General features: G+C 35.3%; 1 protein-coding gene across 1 annotated transcript in view; it reads left to right on the forward strand.

Moving 5' to 3' along the window:
* Positions 1–19,854, forward strand: part of CCDC178 (coiled-coil domain containing 178) — a 176,111-nt gene that overhangs the window by 86,180 nt on the left and 70,077 nt on the right. The window contains 1 exon segment of the mRNA XM_074897732.1: positions 6,472–6,479. Within this exon segment, the coding sequence (XP_074753833.1) occupies positions 6,472–6,479 (8 nt within the window).

A 19,854-nucleotide genomic window follows, 5' to 3' on the forward strand; every position in this document is an offset into this window, starting at 1 on the left:
TTAAAATTTGAGCATTGGTTGCTTTCAGGAGTCTCTTTCTTGTCCCGTCATTTCTTATCAGGTTAAATGGTATTCAGTCTCTCATGTTAAGTTTGAGTGAGGAAAAAATAGCCTGTTCTTTTTCTACTTACACAATTTCAAATGCACTACAGACTTGGATACTGTGAGTCCCATTTGAAATTAAATCTTTTGGTCTAGTAATCCAGGATGTACAAGCTTCAGTTCTGGGTTATTTTTGGATGTATTGATTCCCTCTTTGAATTTTCAAGAATGATTTGTCTCTCTTTGAGTCCGATTTGTGGCTTTTCCTTCCTCAGGGTTCTTTCTTATAAGGATAGTTTGTTAAATTTTCCCACCTTACATCTCTGAAATATAATACAGCTATTTACTGCATGCCTTTGTGTCTTATCATTTCAATTATAGTTGATTTTTTTTCATCAGATAGCTTCCTCATATTCCTGGAAGAGACAAAGTCTGATTTTTAGGCTGAATAACTTTTCCTGTTAGAACAAATTTACTTAGAGGAAAAGAATTTTCTTCCTTTTCTTTTCCATACTGCTCTGTATCTCAGGTCTTCTCCAAAATAACCTCACAAGTATGGTTTACTTAACCTTAGCTGTCTTATCTGTTTATGTACTCCTTCCCACCTATGATAGTCTGTTAATCGTTCATGCTAAGATTTTAACTGTCAGGGACAGTTAAAATGCAACTGTCCTACTTCCAAGAGATACAAAACAAATTACACAGTTTAAACACTTTCTCCAGGATGGTATTTTCCTGATATCCCCAAATCCTTCAGATGCCTAGGTATCTAGTCATTTTCATATTCCTAACCTCTAGAAAATGGAGATATAGGATAATCTCAAATTTCTGTGGCAGGGCTTCTTTCAGAGTGGTGGAGACCTCACTGTCTTCTGAAGTCACATTTGAAAAAGCCTCTAGAACCTATTTTGGAAATAGCTGTGGTAGGTGCCTCATTGACAAAGACACAGAGGCACTGAATATGGTGAACATAGAACTATTATTCACAAATCTTGCAATACTAGAGACAGGTACAAGTTACCAAAACTAGTAGGAGATAGGTTTAAAATTAAGATTTTTAAAAGTACTTTTTCTTCACCCAGTCAGTAATAATCTTCTCCATAAACAAGAGTTTGTGGAAACAGAGATTATTAATGGTTCTGAAAGGGATTAAGCAAGTTTGTGGACAACAGTTCCATAAACTAATGCTAAAGGTAGTAGCATGGATGTACCATACTGTGGATGCTGGGGCAGTGGGGGACTAATTCTTGGATAGTAGTAAAGCTCATGTGCTCTCCCTAAATAACATCTCTTGCTGACAAGAATACTAGGCTAGAGGAAAGTCCTACTATGACACAGTAAGACATTTCTTCTTTCTTCTGAGCAGCGAGCACTGTGAAGACAGTTGTGTCAGGTGGTCTCCTGAGTAACAGAACTTTCTCAGCGAAGAATCTGCTAAATCTTCCTGACTTGGTGGCTTACTTCTGTGCCATTGCAGTGACTTCTTCTTCCTGCCATCAACATAACATAAACAGAAAAACAAAACTTCAATTTTACTGAGGTTTCAGGGAACCTGAAACTGCTTTCTAGCACCCTTGAGATCTGTCTGACAATCAGCTCCCTGCCCTTCTCAGGAGTTTCCCAATCTTTGCTCATTCTGCAGGTTTACTACTCTTCTGTGATTTTTCAGCATGCTCTGGCCTATACTCTAGGAGTTTCTTCCAGATGAACGTGTTCAGTGGTTTTCAGGAAAAGGGCATATCCCCCAGTCTCTCCTCAGTAGGCTCCATCTGCCCATGGAGCAGCATCCAGGACCAAGGAAAGAAGCAGATCTTTCTGCTTTCAGCCCTCACCCCCTTTGGGAAGCATAGAACACAAAATTCATAATAAACTGTCAACAATAATACTGCTTTTTGTCATGAATGTTCTTTTGATTTCCATAGAAAACCAACAGTCCGGGTTTTTTTTTAATTTAACCTGGATTGTTGTGTTTACCATTATTGGAGACAACATTATATTTAGATATAGTAAACTATAGTTAAAGAAGAGTATCAGTCTTGACCTTGGAATTTCCTTTTTACAGGTTAAATTTATGAATGAGAACAGTGATGAAGTACTTTGGAATTTATAAAAGAAATTTACAACAAAAAAATTATCATACATATCACCTCCATGCTATCAGGATTGAGTGATAATAAGAAAAAATTGTTTGACTTCTTTCTAAGGATGTGTGAATCTCCCTGATTTTGAACTACTAGGTAATTTTCTGTCAGCTAACTTTGTAGTGGGCTCACCTGAGATGGCTGCTAAGTCCACAGAGCCACTCACTCAATTCCTGCACACCCTACTCCCAGCAGGATGGGAGAAGAGAAACGGAAGAGTAAAAACAAGAAAACTTGTGTATCAGGATAAAAATAGTTTAATAAGCACAGGAGAAGTGGAAAAGGGAGGGAGGGAGGGAGGGAGGGAGGGAGGGAGGGAGGGAGGGAGGGAGGGAGGGAGATTCAAAGGCAATTTCTCATCACCTCTCATGGGCAGACCAATGCCCAAGCAGTTCCTGAGCAAAAGCTGGCTACTTACCTATTCTCCTTCCTCTCCATTTCATTGCTGAGCATGACATTATGGCATGGAATATCTCTGGTTAGTTTAGATCATCTGACTGGTTGTGTCCCCTCCTGCTCTCTTGTCCACCCCAAATTTATTCAGTGGAGGAACAGAGTTAGAAACAAGAGAAGGATTGCTAGAAACAAGACAAGCACTGTTAAAACATTAATGTATTATTAACACAGTTTTGGTAACAAATCTAAAACACAGCACTGTAAGAACTGCTATGAAGAAATTTAACTCTATCCTAGCCAGACAAACTTGCTACTAGTAATGAGCACTGCTGAATATGTATAATGGAAACAATATATTTGAAAGTTTTATGATATGAAATGTCTTCTATTTAGATTTTTTTAATTACTTTTTTATTAAGAAGTAGGAAGTCTTTGCGAACCTAAGTGTGGTAGAAAATCTTAAAGCAAGTGACACTAATAGAGTAGTCACCTTCTGAAGGAAAGATGCCCAGCGTTTTCTAGTGAGTTCTACACAGTTACTGTGCATTTAGTACCAGCCTCTGTGTCTGCACTGTAAGACTTCAGAACACATAGTAACACTTGGCAAATATTACTATGTGGTAACATTTGGCAAATACTAACTTTTAAGTGATGACCACTGAATTAGAAGCAGCATCATAAGGTGCAGATTCACAAAATGCAGCCACATGAACTTTATAGGGAAGCAAATTCTAAAGACTCAGTACATATAAGCAAGTTCAGTTGGGAAAAGGATTCATGGAGAAGCTGACTTGCAAATATGTAACACAGTGAGAAAGGTGGAAGAGAAATCAGAAAAGATCTTTGGAATGCTGTATTTTAAACAGAAAAAAAAGTCTATAGGGAAGCATACACATGTGCCCAAGGTAAAAGGTCAGGATGGTTCTACCTGCCAGAAGGGGTCAGGGAAATAGAGCCTTTTATTGCAGATGGAATCTAATATAAACATTCAGGAACATTTTTTTGCTTTATATATTCACAGACTAAAACAAAATAACAGAAAAACCCCAGCAGCCCATATCTGAAACTAAAATCTCTGCTGGGAGAACTGGATTTTTCAATATACTTTGATTAGCATTTCTAAATATTTAAAGTTTGTCTAAATGTGGAAAACTATTTCTTAGCTTGTTTTTTCATTCCTTCTCCCTCATTCTATAAATAATTGCTGTATTTTTATGGAAAAGGCTGATACATGAGAATCTAAAGACATCTTTAGTTGAAGACCACTACTTTGTAACTAGTTCTTATCCCCTGGATAGGTGACTGGTTTTAAACAATTTCCTTTTGAAGTACTAAGCACTGGAAATGTGTATTCTTGATGAACTTAAGTAGAAATTATGAACCTTCACATCTTTCATTGCTTTTTTGGTGTTTGCCAGCCTTCACTTCTATTAAAAATGAGGGCTCTACTCTCTCTGGTCCTGTGATCTTTTAAAAGTCATGATCTGAGATTTCCAGGTGGAAATATCTACTATGCAAGTACAATTGCAAATTATTGTTAAAAAATCTTAAATACAGGAATTAACCAAATAATTATAAATATATGGCTTAGAAAATATTGCTAGGTTTATTTTTAATTTAAAAGTACATCAGTAAATATCATTTTATCTACTACCCTATAAAGCAATTAATAATGTTTTGGAGGACAACAAGACCTGAAAGTGTAATGTTTAACCTTGCTTCCTTCAATCTTTAGAAAAAAGACCAGTTCCTTAATTCTTTTTTTTCTGCCATATGACTTTTTAATAAAAGGTATTGCAGTTGTAGTAGATTTTATTTATATATGAGTATTAACTATTAACTGTATTAACTTTTTAAAAAAATTCTCCTCCTACTGGCAATTTTCAAATATGCTATACCTATAAAGGTAAATTCAGCCTTTCTGTTTCATTCCTAGAATATTCTTTCAAAAGAAAACCAGAAAAACTAGTATTCACCTTTGCAAATAATAAGCTTTTGTCATTTGCATACAAATATACTATCAAGCCTGTCGTTGCATTAGGAATGAAAAAGATACTGTATGTATGTATTTGAAATAACTAGAATTAAGAACATATGACTGAGCTTAAGCACTAAGACTAGTTCCTGATTATTTTTTTTTTAAGTGACAATCCAAATTTGAATACATTATTAATGTTCATCAACCCGGTTAACTATGCAATAGAATTTTTACAATATTGTATATCCCTATGAAAGAATTGATGAAACTGAAGAAAATAAAAATTTTCATTAATATGTAGTGAATATGTTATTATATAGAAATTTTTGTAATGGGACCTTATCCAAATTGTAGTCTTAACAGATGGGATCTTGTTGGGGTTCCACATATTTAGTTATTTAGGACTTTAGTAAACAGTGATTTTATCCAGTCTGTGATTGGAACAGATGTGATCTTATCAGGGTTCCACGTTTTTTCAGGAGCATAAAATTGCCATGATTTGCTGTACAGTGCTATAGTTTACTTTTTGTGCTTTTAGAACCAGAGTCCTTTTTAGCCAGAATTTGCCCTTGGGTCCTAAAAACATCATAATAGGGAGTTAATGTTTTATTCTCTATTAATCCCATTAAATCCTTTTAATATTAGAGCATGTGTTGCTTTATAGCATTAACTAGTGTCTTGCACTCAACAGTATTTTCACAGTTTATGACACTGCTTAGGGCATTAACAAACAGCTGTTTGAATTAAATGAGCAGTTAAGGACCCTGTTCATTAACTCAAAAGTTTCATGTATTTTTAATTCCTTAAATCTAATGGTATTATCACCCTCCAAGAAATCTATCTTTGATTATAATTTGCTGTGACCAGTATCAGTTTGGGTGAGATGAGAGAGATTATTTTTTGACTATAAACTCTATCAGTGGTGAACATCTCCAGTGAATCTGAACTGTCTTCTAACAGTTTTAATCTTTTGGGATATAAAACTTTTAAAGTTGTTTACAGCAGTTGTGTTAAGATTTCTTCCAATTTTGTTTACTGATGACTTCATTTAGCTAATGTAAAGAGGCAGTTGGAACAGAATTATTTGCATTTGAAATGGTGCTATCAGAGGTTTCTGACTGACTCATTTAAAAAAAAAAGAAAAAGAAAATTGTATTTGGACAGTGACAGAGTATCTAATGGAGTCCTATGTATCAAGCATACATAAGCATTTCATATGTTATACAAGATTTAGGTCTGTATGTCTTCATTCTACTTAGAATATAAGTGGTTTAACTTTTCATTTTAACATGGATTCTGTGTGGTCTTTATTAGGAAACCACAAAGATATGTTTTGAACTGAGGCAAATTCGTCATTGTATAGCTTCAGTTTGGAAAAAAAAAACCCTCTTTTAAATGTCTGTGTTTGTGTGTGCATGGGCACATACGTATTCAAGATTACTATTGCTTTAGTACATGTTTGTAGTGTATTTTAGAATTACGCACTTAAGCTCAAATTCTGCACATTCAACAGGATTACTCATATCCACTAATTTAAATACGTGCCTAGATGTCTGTGGGATTTGATGCAGTTTTGTCAACCTTTTTATACTAATTCTTTAAAATATTCCTGATTTGTTTAGCTTCACAAAAACAGAAGTTCCTAGTCAAGCCTTCAATGAAAAGAAAAAAATTCAAATATGCAACACTTTACAATAGCTTTTAATATTTTTTAATTGTTTATTTAGCCCTCTGCTCAGATGGTGCCTTTAATACACACTCAGTTTTAAGCATGATAAGGCTTTCTAAATAGAGAGTGGTAGTATTTTTTAGTTTAGTATTTATTTAGCTCCAAGGATATTTTAAACACTTTCTTTCACACTGGGGCAAAAGATTGAAACACTAGTGAGACACTGGTCTGGTTGCCCCAAGAAGCTTTGGATGCCCCATCACTGAAAGTGTTCAAGGGCAGGTTGGACAGGGCTTTGAGCAGCCCTGGTTAGAGCTAGATGATCTTCAGAGGTCCCTTCCAACCCAAACCATTCTGTGATTGTATGACGGGCAATAGCTGAACTGTGATGCTTCTTGAAAATGCCAAAGTGACTCGGAATGTGTACCACTCAGTTATGAATATTTTCCTCTTAACAACTCCTCCAATTCCAGTATTTCAGTTTACTGCTTTCAGTCTGACTATTCACATTCATGTGAAGCTCTAAAAAAATCCTTTTACTTAGGATAATATTTCTATAGCTATCATTTGGGTAACTATCCTTTTAAGTATCCTCAGAATACTTACACCTTAAACTCTCCAAGGATTATACTATCCTTAGCTTTATTCTTCCTGTGGCAAGCTCTTGTTCAATCCTTGGTAAGTGTACCTTTCCTCAGGAGAATTCTCAGGATGTTTGGATACAGATTCAAGGTGGTCCTTCTAATTGCTAAACCATTCAATGCAGTTATTATTGCAGATTTCAGTCAGGAAGGCCAGGATATTCACAGAGAGTACAAAACTGTCCGAGCGATCTTGTCCATAACAAGGGGATAAACATGGAATAAACTGGCTATAACACAAAGCAGTCCAGTCCATCTTAACCCTTTAACATTGTTTTTAGATTCTTTGTACTGTATAAATCATAACAGACCACATCATAAAATAAAAATAAGACTTGAAGTTCTTAAAAGGTGTTCATATCTTCATGACTTTGGAAGATGAAGACTTGAAATCAATCCTTATATACATGTAGAAGAGCAGTGTGGGTGTCTAGATTTGTTCTACCTTCAGACAATTGGCCTCAAATAATAGACCTCTGCGGACATAAGTTAGAAGGATTCAGTGTTGTTTTCTTTCAGAGCCTATTTATCGGATGCCCTGTTGATGGATAGACCTCTGTATGCCTTTTCTCCCTTTCCTTTTCTCATTAGAACGGATACCATGTGGAGAAGCACATGGGAATGAGAGTTACCCATTCCTGTGAAGACTTCCATGTATTCAATTCAAATTATAGTTGTTGTTGGAAGAGCCAAACATGAATTACAGATAGTTTCAGCTTGTCTAGCTCTTAAAAAAGTTTCTGAAGTCAAACATATTATTTGGAGTAAGAATTTCAATATGTTCTACTTCTGAAAAGAAATCTGGTGACCCAGTACATTAAAAGACTTGAGATTTATGTATAAAGTGTACAGTTTTACCCTTTCATCCACATCAGTATGATGGATTCTTCAAATTCAAAAATGCTGAGTATTAAATGATGACTATCTAAAAGCTCTTTAAATTTTGAAGCGTACACAAAGGACGTGGGGTTGAATCCTTTTCTCAGTATCACACTGTGTTATCTTTGAACTTTATGAGAAGATGAGGTGAATGTTATAAATTGAATTTATTTCTTATAAAATGAATATTTCTTACAAATACAGTTTATTGAGTGTCACCATTTTATCTTTAGATAGGATAAGGAAAAGTCATGTAGAGAAGGAAAAAAAAAAAAAAAGTGCTACTAGACCTATTCACTAAGAAACTTGAAGGGAGAGAGAAAAAAATGATCTCATCACCAGCATCACTGTGATATACTAGATCCAGTCACCATGAATAAAATGAGTGTTACAGGCTGGAAATAGGAAATTCACACTGAGGAAAAGATAAATCTTCCATGGAGTCCAGAAAGTTGATCATCTTAAACCACAGAATTGAGGCAAGTGCAGTTTTAAAAGTACATTGATCATGGGAGAAGATGGAGAGACTAAATTGCTATCCTTCTAAAGTAGCTGAGATATCCACAATCTTGATTGATCTGTGTAATCTAGAATTGCTGGCAAGAGACAAGTTTCATCTTTTTTTTTTTTTTTTTTTTTTCCTTAAGAGCAGCACTTTTCTCTACATCTAGAATTTTACTGTAGAATTTTAACTTTCCAGTCAGTATCACTATGGCTCCATCTTTAGAGCCACTCAGGACCAGATCTCCATTTTTTCTATTTACTGTAGTGACTTTTGAGGTAATCATCACTTTTAGCTATTGGAATGATTGAATTGAAAATTATTTGCATGCAATATTGATAATGAATTTTCTTAATCATGAAATAAGGCTAAGAATGGTATTTTTATACTCAATAAAAACTCCAGAAGAAAAAAAAAAAAAAGTTGCTGTTCTACCATTCTGATCTGTTTTTTTGCAATGCAAAGAGGAATTTCGGCAGATTTTTGACTTCTGCTGAATTTTTCCAGTCCAAAAGTAATTTACTTACACTTTACATCTACTGCTGAAGGAAACAAAGACTCCATGTTTTTGAATTATGTAATAAAAGCTTTGTTCTTTCAAAATAATATAAAAATCATAGAACTATTGTATCTTTCATTTCAGTGAATCGGTAAAATAACTATAGACTCATCTTTTCAACTATTTTCCAAATTCTGCAAGCTGGACACTCAAATGTTTCTGACATATAGATGTTTGGTTCCCTAGTATCCAAATGACTCTGATGGAAGAGTTAACTACTGATTGCTATACATCTTTACATGGATTTCTCCCTATCTGGATATTGCTATAAAGATCTGAGTATTTGGATTATTGAGAACAGAAAAACCTAGCTGTGCTATCGCAAAAGATGTCCTTTCCTCGAATAGCAAGATCTTGATACTTGTTACCTGAGGAAAAAGATTAGATTACTAGATTGTAGGCAGAGCTTGGTATCATAAAAACCTCTGCTCTACATGGTGGTTGTTAGTTTTAGTGTTTAATTATCCTTTCCCATATAGATAAAAGACATGCTGGAAGAACACCAAATTATTTTTTTTTCAAAGGCAGGGTCAAAAGTATTTTGGTTTAGTTTGTAAATTTTGTTGGTCTACACCATAGACAAGGCATAGACTCATAATCATGGATCTAAGGCTGTCAGTACTCTAAGAAGTTTTCAGGCAAAGAAATTTCAGACAAATTCACCCATAACAATATAGGTCTTTGAAGATATTTAAATTCCCAAATTGTAAACACTTCAAGACAAGGAGGCAGGTAAAAATAACATGATCCAAATTGTTTTCTAAATTCCTTTAAATCTTTCGTGGAAATATCAATATTTTTTCAGCATTTTGTGTTGCCTCTATTGACAAAGGAAGAAGAGTTGTTGAAGAAACCCAACTGTTCAGGAGGACCTTGGAACTTAAGTGTTCATTCTTTTTATGTTCTAAGATTGATACAAAAGTATATTCATAGCAAGCAAATTTTTGTAGGGAGATTCCTTAAAAAAGGCCCTCCAAAGGAAAAAGTCAAAGCATGTCTTATAAAAGACTGAAAAAACTATAAAAATCAATGGTATTCGTGTCCTTATTTAATATTGTTTAATAAATATTTGAACTCCAGAAGGAGAATAATTGAAGTCAGTAAAAGAAAATATCCTCTGTTGCAAATAAGACTATGTGCACTTAATGAGACTAGCAAGCAGAGTATGCTGACAAAATCAGTACCAGGCATCAATTCTGACTCAAACATTGGATTTTCAATCTGTTCCTGTCCCATATTTCTCATGTAAAGCTGTATTAGTTAGAAAAACCGGCAAGTCTAAGTGCCCCTTCCATCTTCCAACTGCATTTAAGAAGAATTTTCAGATTTCATGTGAAACTAATTTTTTTGCCATGTTGACTGCAAATGAACACAAATTCAGGACTGATTTTTTTTCAGGTCAAACCTGGACCTGCAAATAGCCTGTTTTACGAGCAAGCCTAGCCCTTCCTACATATCATGACACAGATTCTTTGCAGTGACACAGCTCTCTAAACAAATATATAACTTTCCTGCCAATAACTTGCTTGTATTTTAAAAACTTGTTCTTTCAAAATAAAAACAACCCACAACCTACATCACTGTCTTTCCTTTCCATAAGGACGTATTTTCTGTTCTGTCATATCACTGAAAACAGTCTAAACTTTTTGTATTTGGACAATACAAGTCTTCCAGAATCAACCTTGAGGCCAGGCTGGTTCTTCATACTGCAAGAGTAGTTGTAACTATCGCTCACAGGAAATCATTCTTTCTTCATCTTACCTGTGCACAGCACTAGTCTATTGATTTGGCATTTTGTGCCGATGCTTATGTTGGGACAGCAATTCTGCACTCATTGTTTACTTCATCAGATCCCCTGGGGATTATTCTGCATGCTATTCCCCTCAAAATGGGTGCATGATGAGGGAAATAATGTCTGCTTACCAGTAATTATTAGAGTTGGTATATATTGGCTCTGCAGATGCACACATCCCATCCTTTTTTCCATCCCTTAAAAGTCTTCTAGATTCTGCTGATTATTGGAAGGAAATAGGGCTGTCCAGATTACTTAGCCCATTTGTGTCTATGTGCTGTGTTCACGTTACTGTGAACATTAAGGGGATACGTGTCTTAAGCTCATCCTTTGAGGAACAAGAGGCAAAACCTTAGAGCTGTGGGTCTGCAGGGCTGCAGTTAGGAGACACAATTATTGCTTTACCTAAGTAGGCTAAATATCAATAGGTGTTTTTCCTGTCAGTGTTTGAACAGCTCAAACCAGCACCTAGTTTTTCTATTTCCTGAACAGTTTACTTGTAACAAAGCCCCTTTGTTTATAGCACACTTCAAAAGCAATGAAGACGTACCCCACAATGCTGTTTATAGTTATGCTGACAGTAGAATCTTACTCCAGAAGGAGAAAATTTGAAGATGAACAACAGCTTTCATTTATGAATTAGCAAGCTCAGTCTCAATGTGGTGGAAGCTGAGAAACTATCTTGTGCATGAACAAAAACAATAGAGCAGTTTTTGCAATAAGTTGGTTCAAAATGTATTCATTTGTTACACCCTGTATGTTACCTTTGTTGATTGCCAGAATGCTAAACAAGCAGAATGAAAAGAGAAAATGCAGAAGAGGAGAATGGAGGGAGAACTGAAAAGCTACAAGGGTGACTAAGTAGGGCTGTATATGTGTGAAGAAAAGGAAATTATTTCAGAGAACATTTTGAGTGGTAGCTACGACGTGCTAAATGTGGTCTGATTTTATTGTTCTGCTGTTATCAATGGAAACAGAGTCTTCCTAGATAGCCTGGGCAGTATATTTGAACTCAAAGTTTTATCAGAATATTAAATGAGTAATCTGTCCTTTCCCCCAAAATAGGAGGAAATGCAAGAGAGTGTGTTTCAAAATTCTTCCTAGCCTGGTTGGAGGCCATGCAGTGCTGGACAGTAAGGTTCAGCAGCTGCCATTACGATGTCATTAGCCAGACATTTGTTATCAATGAAATGCTGCAGAACTATTGTTCCAAGGCTGTTGCTGTAAAATCATAGTGCATTGTAGTTTGTTGGAGGTTAGTAGCACTTGTTAATTTGATCAAGGCTGAAGTTTACGGAGGATAAAGTAAACAATGCAAACTGCAGACACCATCAGTTTCCTATGGGCAGTGAAGTGTAGTTTGTTCCATTTACACTTCACAACAACATCTGATGGGCTTTGTCAGTGCTGCACAGAGTAATTAAACCTGAAATCAATAGCAGGCATTTGTCATGTTTACAGCCGCTCTTTCTGCTGGGTTAAACTCATCAGTTTAGTGCCGTTCTGTTTTACTGCAGAGACACGCTCCATTATTTCTTCAGGTACAGTTGAGATATTCAGTTACATGCCCAATAGTTTGAATACGACAGTAAGATTAAAAGGGGCAGGCAAATGGACAGTTTTTGTAATTTATTCACTGATTTCCTTAAACGGTGTTGGATTTCCATTTTCTTCCACCTACCCTTTATGAAACCCTTTATGCCCTGGGATAATACATTTCCATTGTCCAATGGTGGCAATGAAGGTAGCACTAAAGTTGCATGTAAGTTGACATAGAATATAACTTTACTCCAATCACAGGATACCACACTGAACTAGTAAAAATAAACTAGTATTCTAGTTTCATGAGAGCAGTTCCAAGCCTCAGTTTACATAGTGGTCTTGTTTATAGTTTCTTTGGAAAAAAAAATGGACTTTACTGGTTTTGTTCAGTTTATTTCAGCTCTTTGTACCTATGCTCCTTCAGTTCTCTTTGATATTCTTTTTCTTTTTTATCTAATTTTTCTGAATTATGGGGTCAGATCATCCTGAATTTTATGGCAAGAGAGTTTTCAGTTCAGTGGTAATCTAGTTAGTCTTTGGACGTGAAACTCAAGAGAGAGACTTTGAGGAAACTGAAAATTTACACATTTACCGTGTAGAGATGTATGATTTTAATGTGGTTTTAGTAATCCGTTTTAGAAACAGCCCCTGTCTAATGGTATCTGCCAACATTCTTATTGTTGCTTTATAGACAGCTTTGACATAGTGGTATATTTATGCATATCTAAGGCCTTTGTTGGGATGGTAATAGTAAGAGTGAAGTTTGACAGATTGGATGTGCCATTAATTTTACACTGGAGCAGTGATCCTATATTGCTGATGGCTCAAATGCTTGTAAACTGCATTAAAGATTGCTAGAGGTTGTATTTTTTTTTTTTTTTTAATCTTGCTCTTGCATATATGCAGTTTCAAATTATAATACTTACATTTAAGACTGATTAAATATTTACTAGGTGATTTGTCCAGAGCACCAGGAAGGTTTCCTTCTAAAGATTTTTTACAAGCAATATTTAGATCAGCAGCAGGCAATTATTTCAATTAGAATGATCTTAACTATAAAGCACTTTCGTCTCAAACAATTCCAAAATGTTTTACAAACTGTCACAATTTATACACAGGTTGCTTTATCCACTGCTAAAGTGCAGCCACCCTGGGTGAAACATAGCAACTGTTCAACACTGCACAGTGGCTTGGGACTAGAAATTAAGGATCTCTCTGTATTTGTAATTGCAGTGGGAAATTAGGTAGGCTGAATGTAATTACCTGAGCTGGAATTTGGCCAGGAGACTGAAGTTAACACACCTACTCTTATGAAGAGTTCCTTGGGATTGCTAATGACCAGTTTGTGTAGGACCTTCCATTTATATCTCATCCAAAAGAAAACCCCTACAGGAATACCATTCCCCTAACACCTTTCTTGTGCATAGCTATTGCACTGATACAAAGGAATGAACAGAGTTCACATGTGATCATATGCGAATGTGACGTGCTTGGGAGTAGCAGTTACAAAGCTCAGAAAAGATACTATTCAGCTAACATTTGTATATTGCTTTTTGAAAATTTGCTGGGGGTGTAGGGTTAGTTAAGTACCGTCAGTGAGGAGATGTACAATGCAAGAATGATGGAACATTGTATATCTATAAGGCTTTCTGTGAGACAGACGTGATATTTCTTATACTTTTGGCTAAGGGCCAGAAAACATTAGGTTTACTTGATTGTCCTCATTGTATTTCTTTTTATTATCAGTGTAGAATGGGAAGCTTTATATTAAAGCTGATTTGTACAGTGTGTTTAAATTTATATAATAGGTAGGTACCTATAGAGGCTAAACAATCTAAATTAATAAGTGGCATAATTATGTGTGGCCAATTGTGATGAGGTATGAACTAAAAAATATGACAGACATATTCTGCTTCTCCTGAATTAGCTATTTCAGTTACCTGTACCATAAATATTTAGCACAGATTCACGTCTCAGTTTGCTAATATGTGAGACTTTTCTTAAGAGGAAGAAATCATGCAACACAAAATGTCATATTGGAGCCGACAGGGAGAGGAAATACCATGTTTACTTGTGTCTCCTCTAAAATTCAACATGGATTAAATGCTTAGATCTAGCTTCTTCACTGTGATCCATGTCAATGCGTACCTTCTCAGTCTAGTTTTATGATTAAGGCAGTGAACAGCCACTTAAGATATGCAGGTTATCTTCTCAACTGTACATAATGTGTAAAAATTAATTGGATTGTGGTTTGATTCCTGTTTGAAAAAATGGAATGGAAAAATAATACATGTTGCAGGGAGAGGTCTTAACACCAAAATCTTCAGTTCATTGATAATGCAACAGAAGTGTTGTGGTAGTAACTGGAAAAACCTGTAAATAAATTCAGCTTTTCTCTTTCATTGCACAGAAGTCTTCTGCCATTCTATTCCTTTACAGTCTTCCATAAAGGCAAGAAAGTCTCATGAAATATGCTAAAATAAGAACTGAACTTCATCTTCAGTTTTATTTTTTCTTTGCATCTCATCACATACCAAGAGCAGTTGTAGTTTTTAAAAGGGTTATAAAGTCATGCTGGAATTGATCAGAATTATTTGCATATCTCTTTGAATGATTTGTTGCTAATGAGAGGATGGTTAAACATTGTGGAAATAGATCAGGAACAGCAGTAGGTTTCCTAAAATCTTGCAGATGTGCTAGTATTAGAAAACTTCACAGCACCTTCTCTAAATTCAGAAGCTTAATACGTTGCATTCTTGGTATGTTCCAGTAGAGTTGTATGCAAAAACTGTAACATGTGTTACTGTTCAGGAAAGTGCTATGCTGGTGTCTTGCAGAGGATTTTTGATACTAGTTGATTTTTCAAAAGCAGGAGGAGTTTTGGGAGGCAAGGATGTTATTTGCCTGTAGTAGTGTACATGAGTATGTGGCTTTTAGACTTTCCTACTCACTCCTACTCCATGACCTCAAAGGTAGCTGTTTTCCTCAAGTGTTATTGGAAAAGAACTCAGTACAAGAGATGTGGCGATTTTTATGTGATACCATGCTAAGTAATGCTATTCATTAAGTGTTCTTTTTAAGTTCCAGACATGTAGCGATTCCCCAAGTATACAGATTTTCAAAGACAATATGCTCTGTGAATTATAAATAATTGCAGTCCTTTCTTTGAAGTTCACATTAAATGAACTGAAATGATCCCACTGAAATGCAGAGCAAAACCAATGGTTAAATTAAAATATGAGAGAACAACAAGAAAGAGTTTGAAAATAGAGAAGCTGAGTATACTATCTTCATTAGATAGTGTGAATAGCACTAGAATAAATTTGTGGACTTTCAATGGCATGTGAGGAATAAACCATTAGACGACTGCTTAGCTGTGCTGAAAACAATGAACAAATACATTGTAATTTTGTTATCACATTTTTGCCATGTCATTGTTTTGATACGATATGAAAATAAACCATAATACATTTTTCTTATAGATTTGCACACTAATAGCATATAATAGAAATTATATTCTCTAAGATAAGCACATGGTACCCATGTGTCTAAAAGCATTGCAGACAACAGTCATAAAAAATTTAGTTTATCCCTTAGATTTTTTAGCACTTTTCTTTGGTTTTTTTTGTAGTCTGTACTGTATTATCATCTAAAGTATGTTACCAGATACATTTTATATCCAATATTATGTTAAAGATTGTAACAGTTGTTCTGAATATGAAAAAATATAGTGATCTGTCATAACAGAAGGCAAAGTTTTGATTTCATGCCCAAGCATTCTTTCAACTTCATGCCCAAGATTCCTTTTTTTTCTCACATTTTATCTTGCTTGACATCCTCACCTGTCATGGATACCAAATATTGACTCCTTAGTGGTACGTTATATGAAGTGTATCATATCCTGTTTCGACTATGGTCATGATTATCGTTTCATGAGTATCAGAGATGTTCAACGCCTGTATCCTCTGGCATCAGTTGTTAGGTGGTTATATATCAGAAATCTATTACCCTCCAGTTATTATAGATAATGTACTGTAATGAGACCTCCTGACATGAGATTTTGACCATTCACCATTAGAAACAAACTTGAAAGAACTGCACTGTAGTACTGAGCAATCTAACACTTTGATGGTGAGCCTTTTGTCCAAACAACAGAACAGAAGCACCTAATGTCCAACAGGAGTAACAAGATGGGTCAGCATCATGATAAAGTTATTGGGTTTTTAAAGAGGCCAAAGAAGCAGATCTTGCTCCAGTCCTGATCCACCGTGAAACAGAGATTCTTTCAACGCTCCTGATTGAGGGGCAAAGGAAAAGCTCTCTGTTTTGATAGCTGGAGGAACTGAGACTAACATGACTATCTTGAGCTTGAACACACAGATGAAAGTGTTCATACTTAGGTACAGTATGAATGGCTACCCTAATTTTTATTATAGTACTACAGAACATGGCAGTAAAATCTTTTCCCCCTGGCGTGTAGAAGAAATAGTTCTTTGAAAGTCAGCAAAGTCTAGCTCCTGCTGAAGTAGAGTCACATGTGACAGTTCCCTGATAAGGAGTGAGGGGATGAACACTTCAGACCTTTATGACTCATCTACCATAGATTATGTTCTTTCCAGATAGGAGGGACTAGTCCTCCTACACTTTTTCTTGGTTCCTGACTTTCACATCAGTCACAGAGTCAACATTTCTATTTACTTGTCTATACATCATACCTGTAAAGTGAGAGTGTTTTCCACTTTGACATCTAGGTAATTCTTTGCTTTTCTACTAGCAAAACAAAATTTTTAAGATGGTGCACTAGAAGGTTCATATTAATTGCCGATGTGGACATGGCCTTCTCTGTATGAATACATAAACTGAGAATGAAATATGTCAAGGTGTCTTGTGAAACCACTCAAATACAGCCTTTTTCTGTCACTGCAATGTGCCCATCTGAGCTGAAGCTGTATTAGTGATTTTGCTAAAAAATGCCTCCATTCTTAATGTCTCCTGAAGCTTTATCTATATTCTTATCAACCACTGCAGTAATACTGAGGAAGACTCAAAGCTAATGCAGCATGTGATAGAGTGATTCTATTTGCTTCAGGAACTCAGCAACTGCTCCTGTGATGATTGTGGATATGGGAACTTACTGCTTGGAGCATTCACATTATGAATACGTACATCACTCAAAGATAGAAAAAGGTACCACTTTCTGATCACTGAAGTTCTTCAGGTTTTGTAATCCACATATAAATTATTCTCATCCTTATATCCCTCCTTTCCTATCCTTGAATGATCTCCTTTTTTTTTTTTTTTGTCGGGATTCTGTAGCAGAGGAGGAAATGACATTGTGTATAGCTCCCTTTGCTTTGCCCGTTTATGTGCTGACCATGTTCTCATGATATTGAGAAATGTTCTTTAGTCATAAGTGACTATCCATACACAGACAAGAGTTAAAGTACATTTAGAAGGTATTTCTTAAAAAGCTTTACTTGCTCATAATGGACAGGTTTTATCCTGGTTTTGGTTCTGAGATTATTTGCAGAACATGCTGGTTTGTGCTTTTAGGTTGACATTTATAAAACTTAATTTTGGTTTATCCAAAGCACTAGAATGTAGTTTCTTTCTCAGTGGCCATGTCTGTGACTTCAGTTGTTTTAACTACATTTGAAACTACAAGAATGAGTAAATTAGACTGGGTTACTGTTTTTATGTAGAACAAGTACAACTACTTTACCATTACTATAGGAAATGGCAGCTCTGAAATGAATGAGCAAGTGCTAAAACCCAAAACAACTACAGAAAAACAGGGACTTTTGTATCAGAACAACAGCTTTCTGTAGAAGACTATTATATCATTATTATATATACATATATCCCGTATATCCAATGGCAATTAGTTTGAATGGGCTATTTATTATAGCAATGCTTTCTATAATATATTTTAAATATGATCTATTTAAAATTATAGTATACATCATCTAGAGAAACAATAATAAAATATATCTCATTACTTAAATACTTTCTGAACTGCTGTTTGGTGAAATAAGTATATGGACAAAAATGTAGAAAGACTATGTCTGTATGCATGTTATAGCTACTTGCTTAGAAGATACATTAAATACCCATGTATCCTGTTTTATGCAGAAAATGTCGGATTTCACACATCTGTTGAGCTGGTAGGATTCTGTGAAATTCCAGTGAGGAAAAACAGCTATACTCAGTTGAAAATATTTGCCATAGTTGTTCTTGTTTGTTTATAAGAATTACTGTAAAATGTTACTCTGATTTGAAAAGTTCCAGTGAATATACTTTTACCATTATGTGGGAAAGCATATCTCTTTTCTGAGCATTACCAGTTTTTTTAAAATGAGTGTTTAATAAAGAAGCCTCACTATTAATTCTTTAACAATCCCATGTAAATAGTTTGCATAAAATGTCTCAATTTACATAAACTATTATTATATTTTCATTTTACACAGCTACTGCACTAGATTTTATGAGACCATTTATGATTTGAAGTTTGTCTTCTCTGAGGCTTCTTTTAAATGGTGACATATGCTGTACAGTGAACATCCAGCAGAAGTTGTTATAGTCTTCCATGTCCTAGTGTTTGTCCTCTGATGTTGGTATTTCTTGGCTGTTTTTTCTCCAGTAAATGTCTTTGCATGCAGTGGCCAATGACAGAAGTGTTTTGGAAGATTACTTCTCATGCAGATTGACCATGTTCTATCTTAGGTTTGACGTTACCAAGTAGGGAAATCCCTGATACCTTTAGTTTAGCATTGCAGTGCACTGTAGGCAATATGTACGTGCAGACACTTTTGAGGACCTGCGTTCCCTTTTTATATCTTTAGTTTGTTTCTATAAATTAACCCCTCCACAATGGTCTCAGCATTCTTACACTGAAGGCAGGCAGACTCACCAGCATACAGCGGCTCGATTCAAAACCTGTTGGATTCTTCTTTTTTGGATTCCAAACCATCTCATGTCTCGTTTCTTGGCACTCTGCACATCTTGCTGTCTTTATGTGATTGATCTGATTTGTGTGTACTGTATCATTTCTGCTGTTTATATGTTGGGGCCATCATAACATTTATGTTGTAGGCTTTAGACAGGGAAGGTTTGCATAAAAAGACAGATCTTCAATTTCACCCTAAAAAGGATAACTGAAAGGAAAATTCCTAATCTCTCTGTTTCATAAACAAGTAATTGCTGCCAAGGACTCTCTGTAGGGGTGGGAAATGAGAATAAGGTAATCTCTCATGTTTCCAGTTAGCAAGATTTTAATATGGTAGAGAGAGCCTGAGGTGCAAACACAACTGTACAGATAACCACAATATTGCATTGACAGAGAGCTGAACTATGCACTTATTGATCTATTTTACCTAGAATTCAGACCTGTTCTAACTGAATAACCGAAGTTCTGGTATTCTATTATATTATAAATCTAACTTCCTTGATGTTTAAGGGTACAGGATACTTCTGAGGTTTTTTATTGAGAAAGGAGATAGAGTGGACACGAAAAGAAGTTACTTGTAAAACTGTCCATTAAAAAAAAAAAAAAAAAAAAGGTTGTGTTCAATTTTTCATTATGTGTTTAGTTCTGTTTGGTGAAGGTTTTCTCAACTGACTTTTTCAAAATTTTAAAACAGTTTATTCTAGTTAGAGAGAAGTGGAGATGCATTCTCTGTTATTTAAAAAACTGGGAAAAATAAGGAGAACTCC

Source organism: Athene noctua, chromosome 2, assembly GCF_965140245.1.
Source record: "Athene noctua chromosome 2, bAthNoc1.hap1.1, whole genome shotgun sequence".
NCBI lineage: Eukaryota > Metazoa > Chordata > Aves > Strigiformes > Strigidae > Athene > Athene noctua.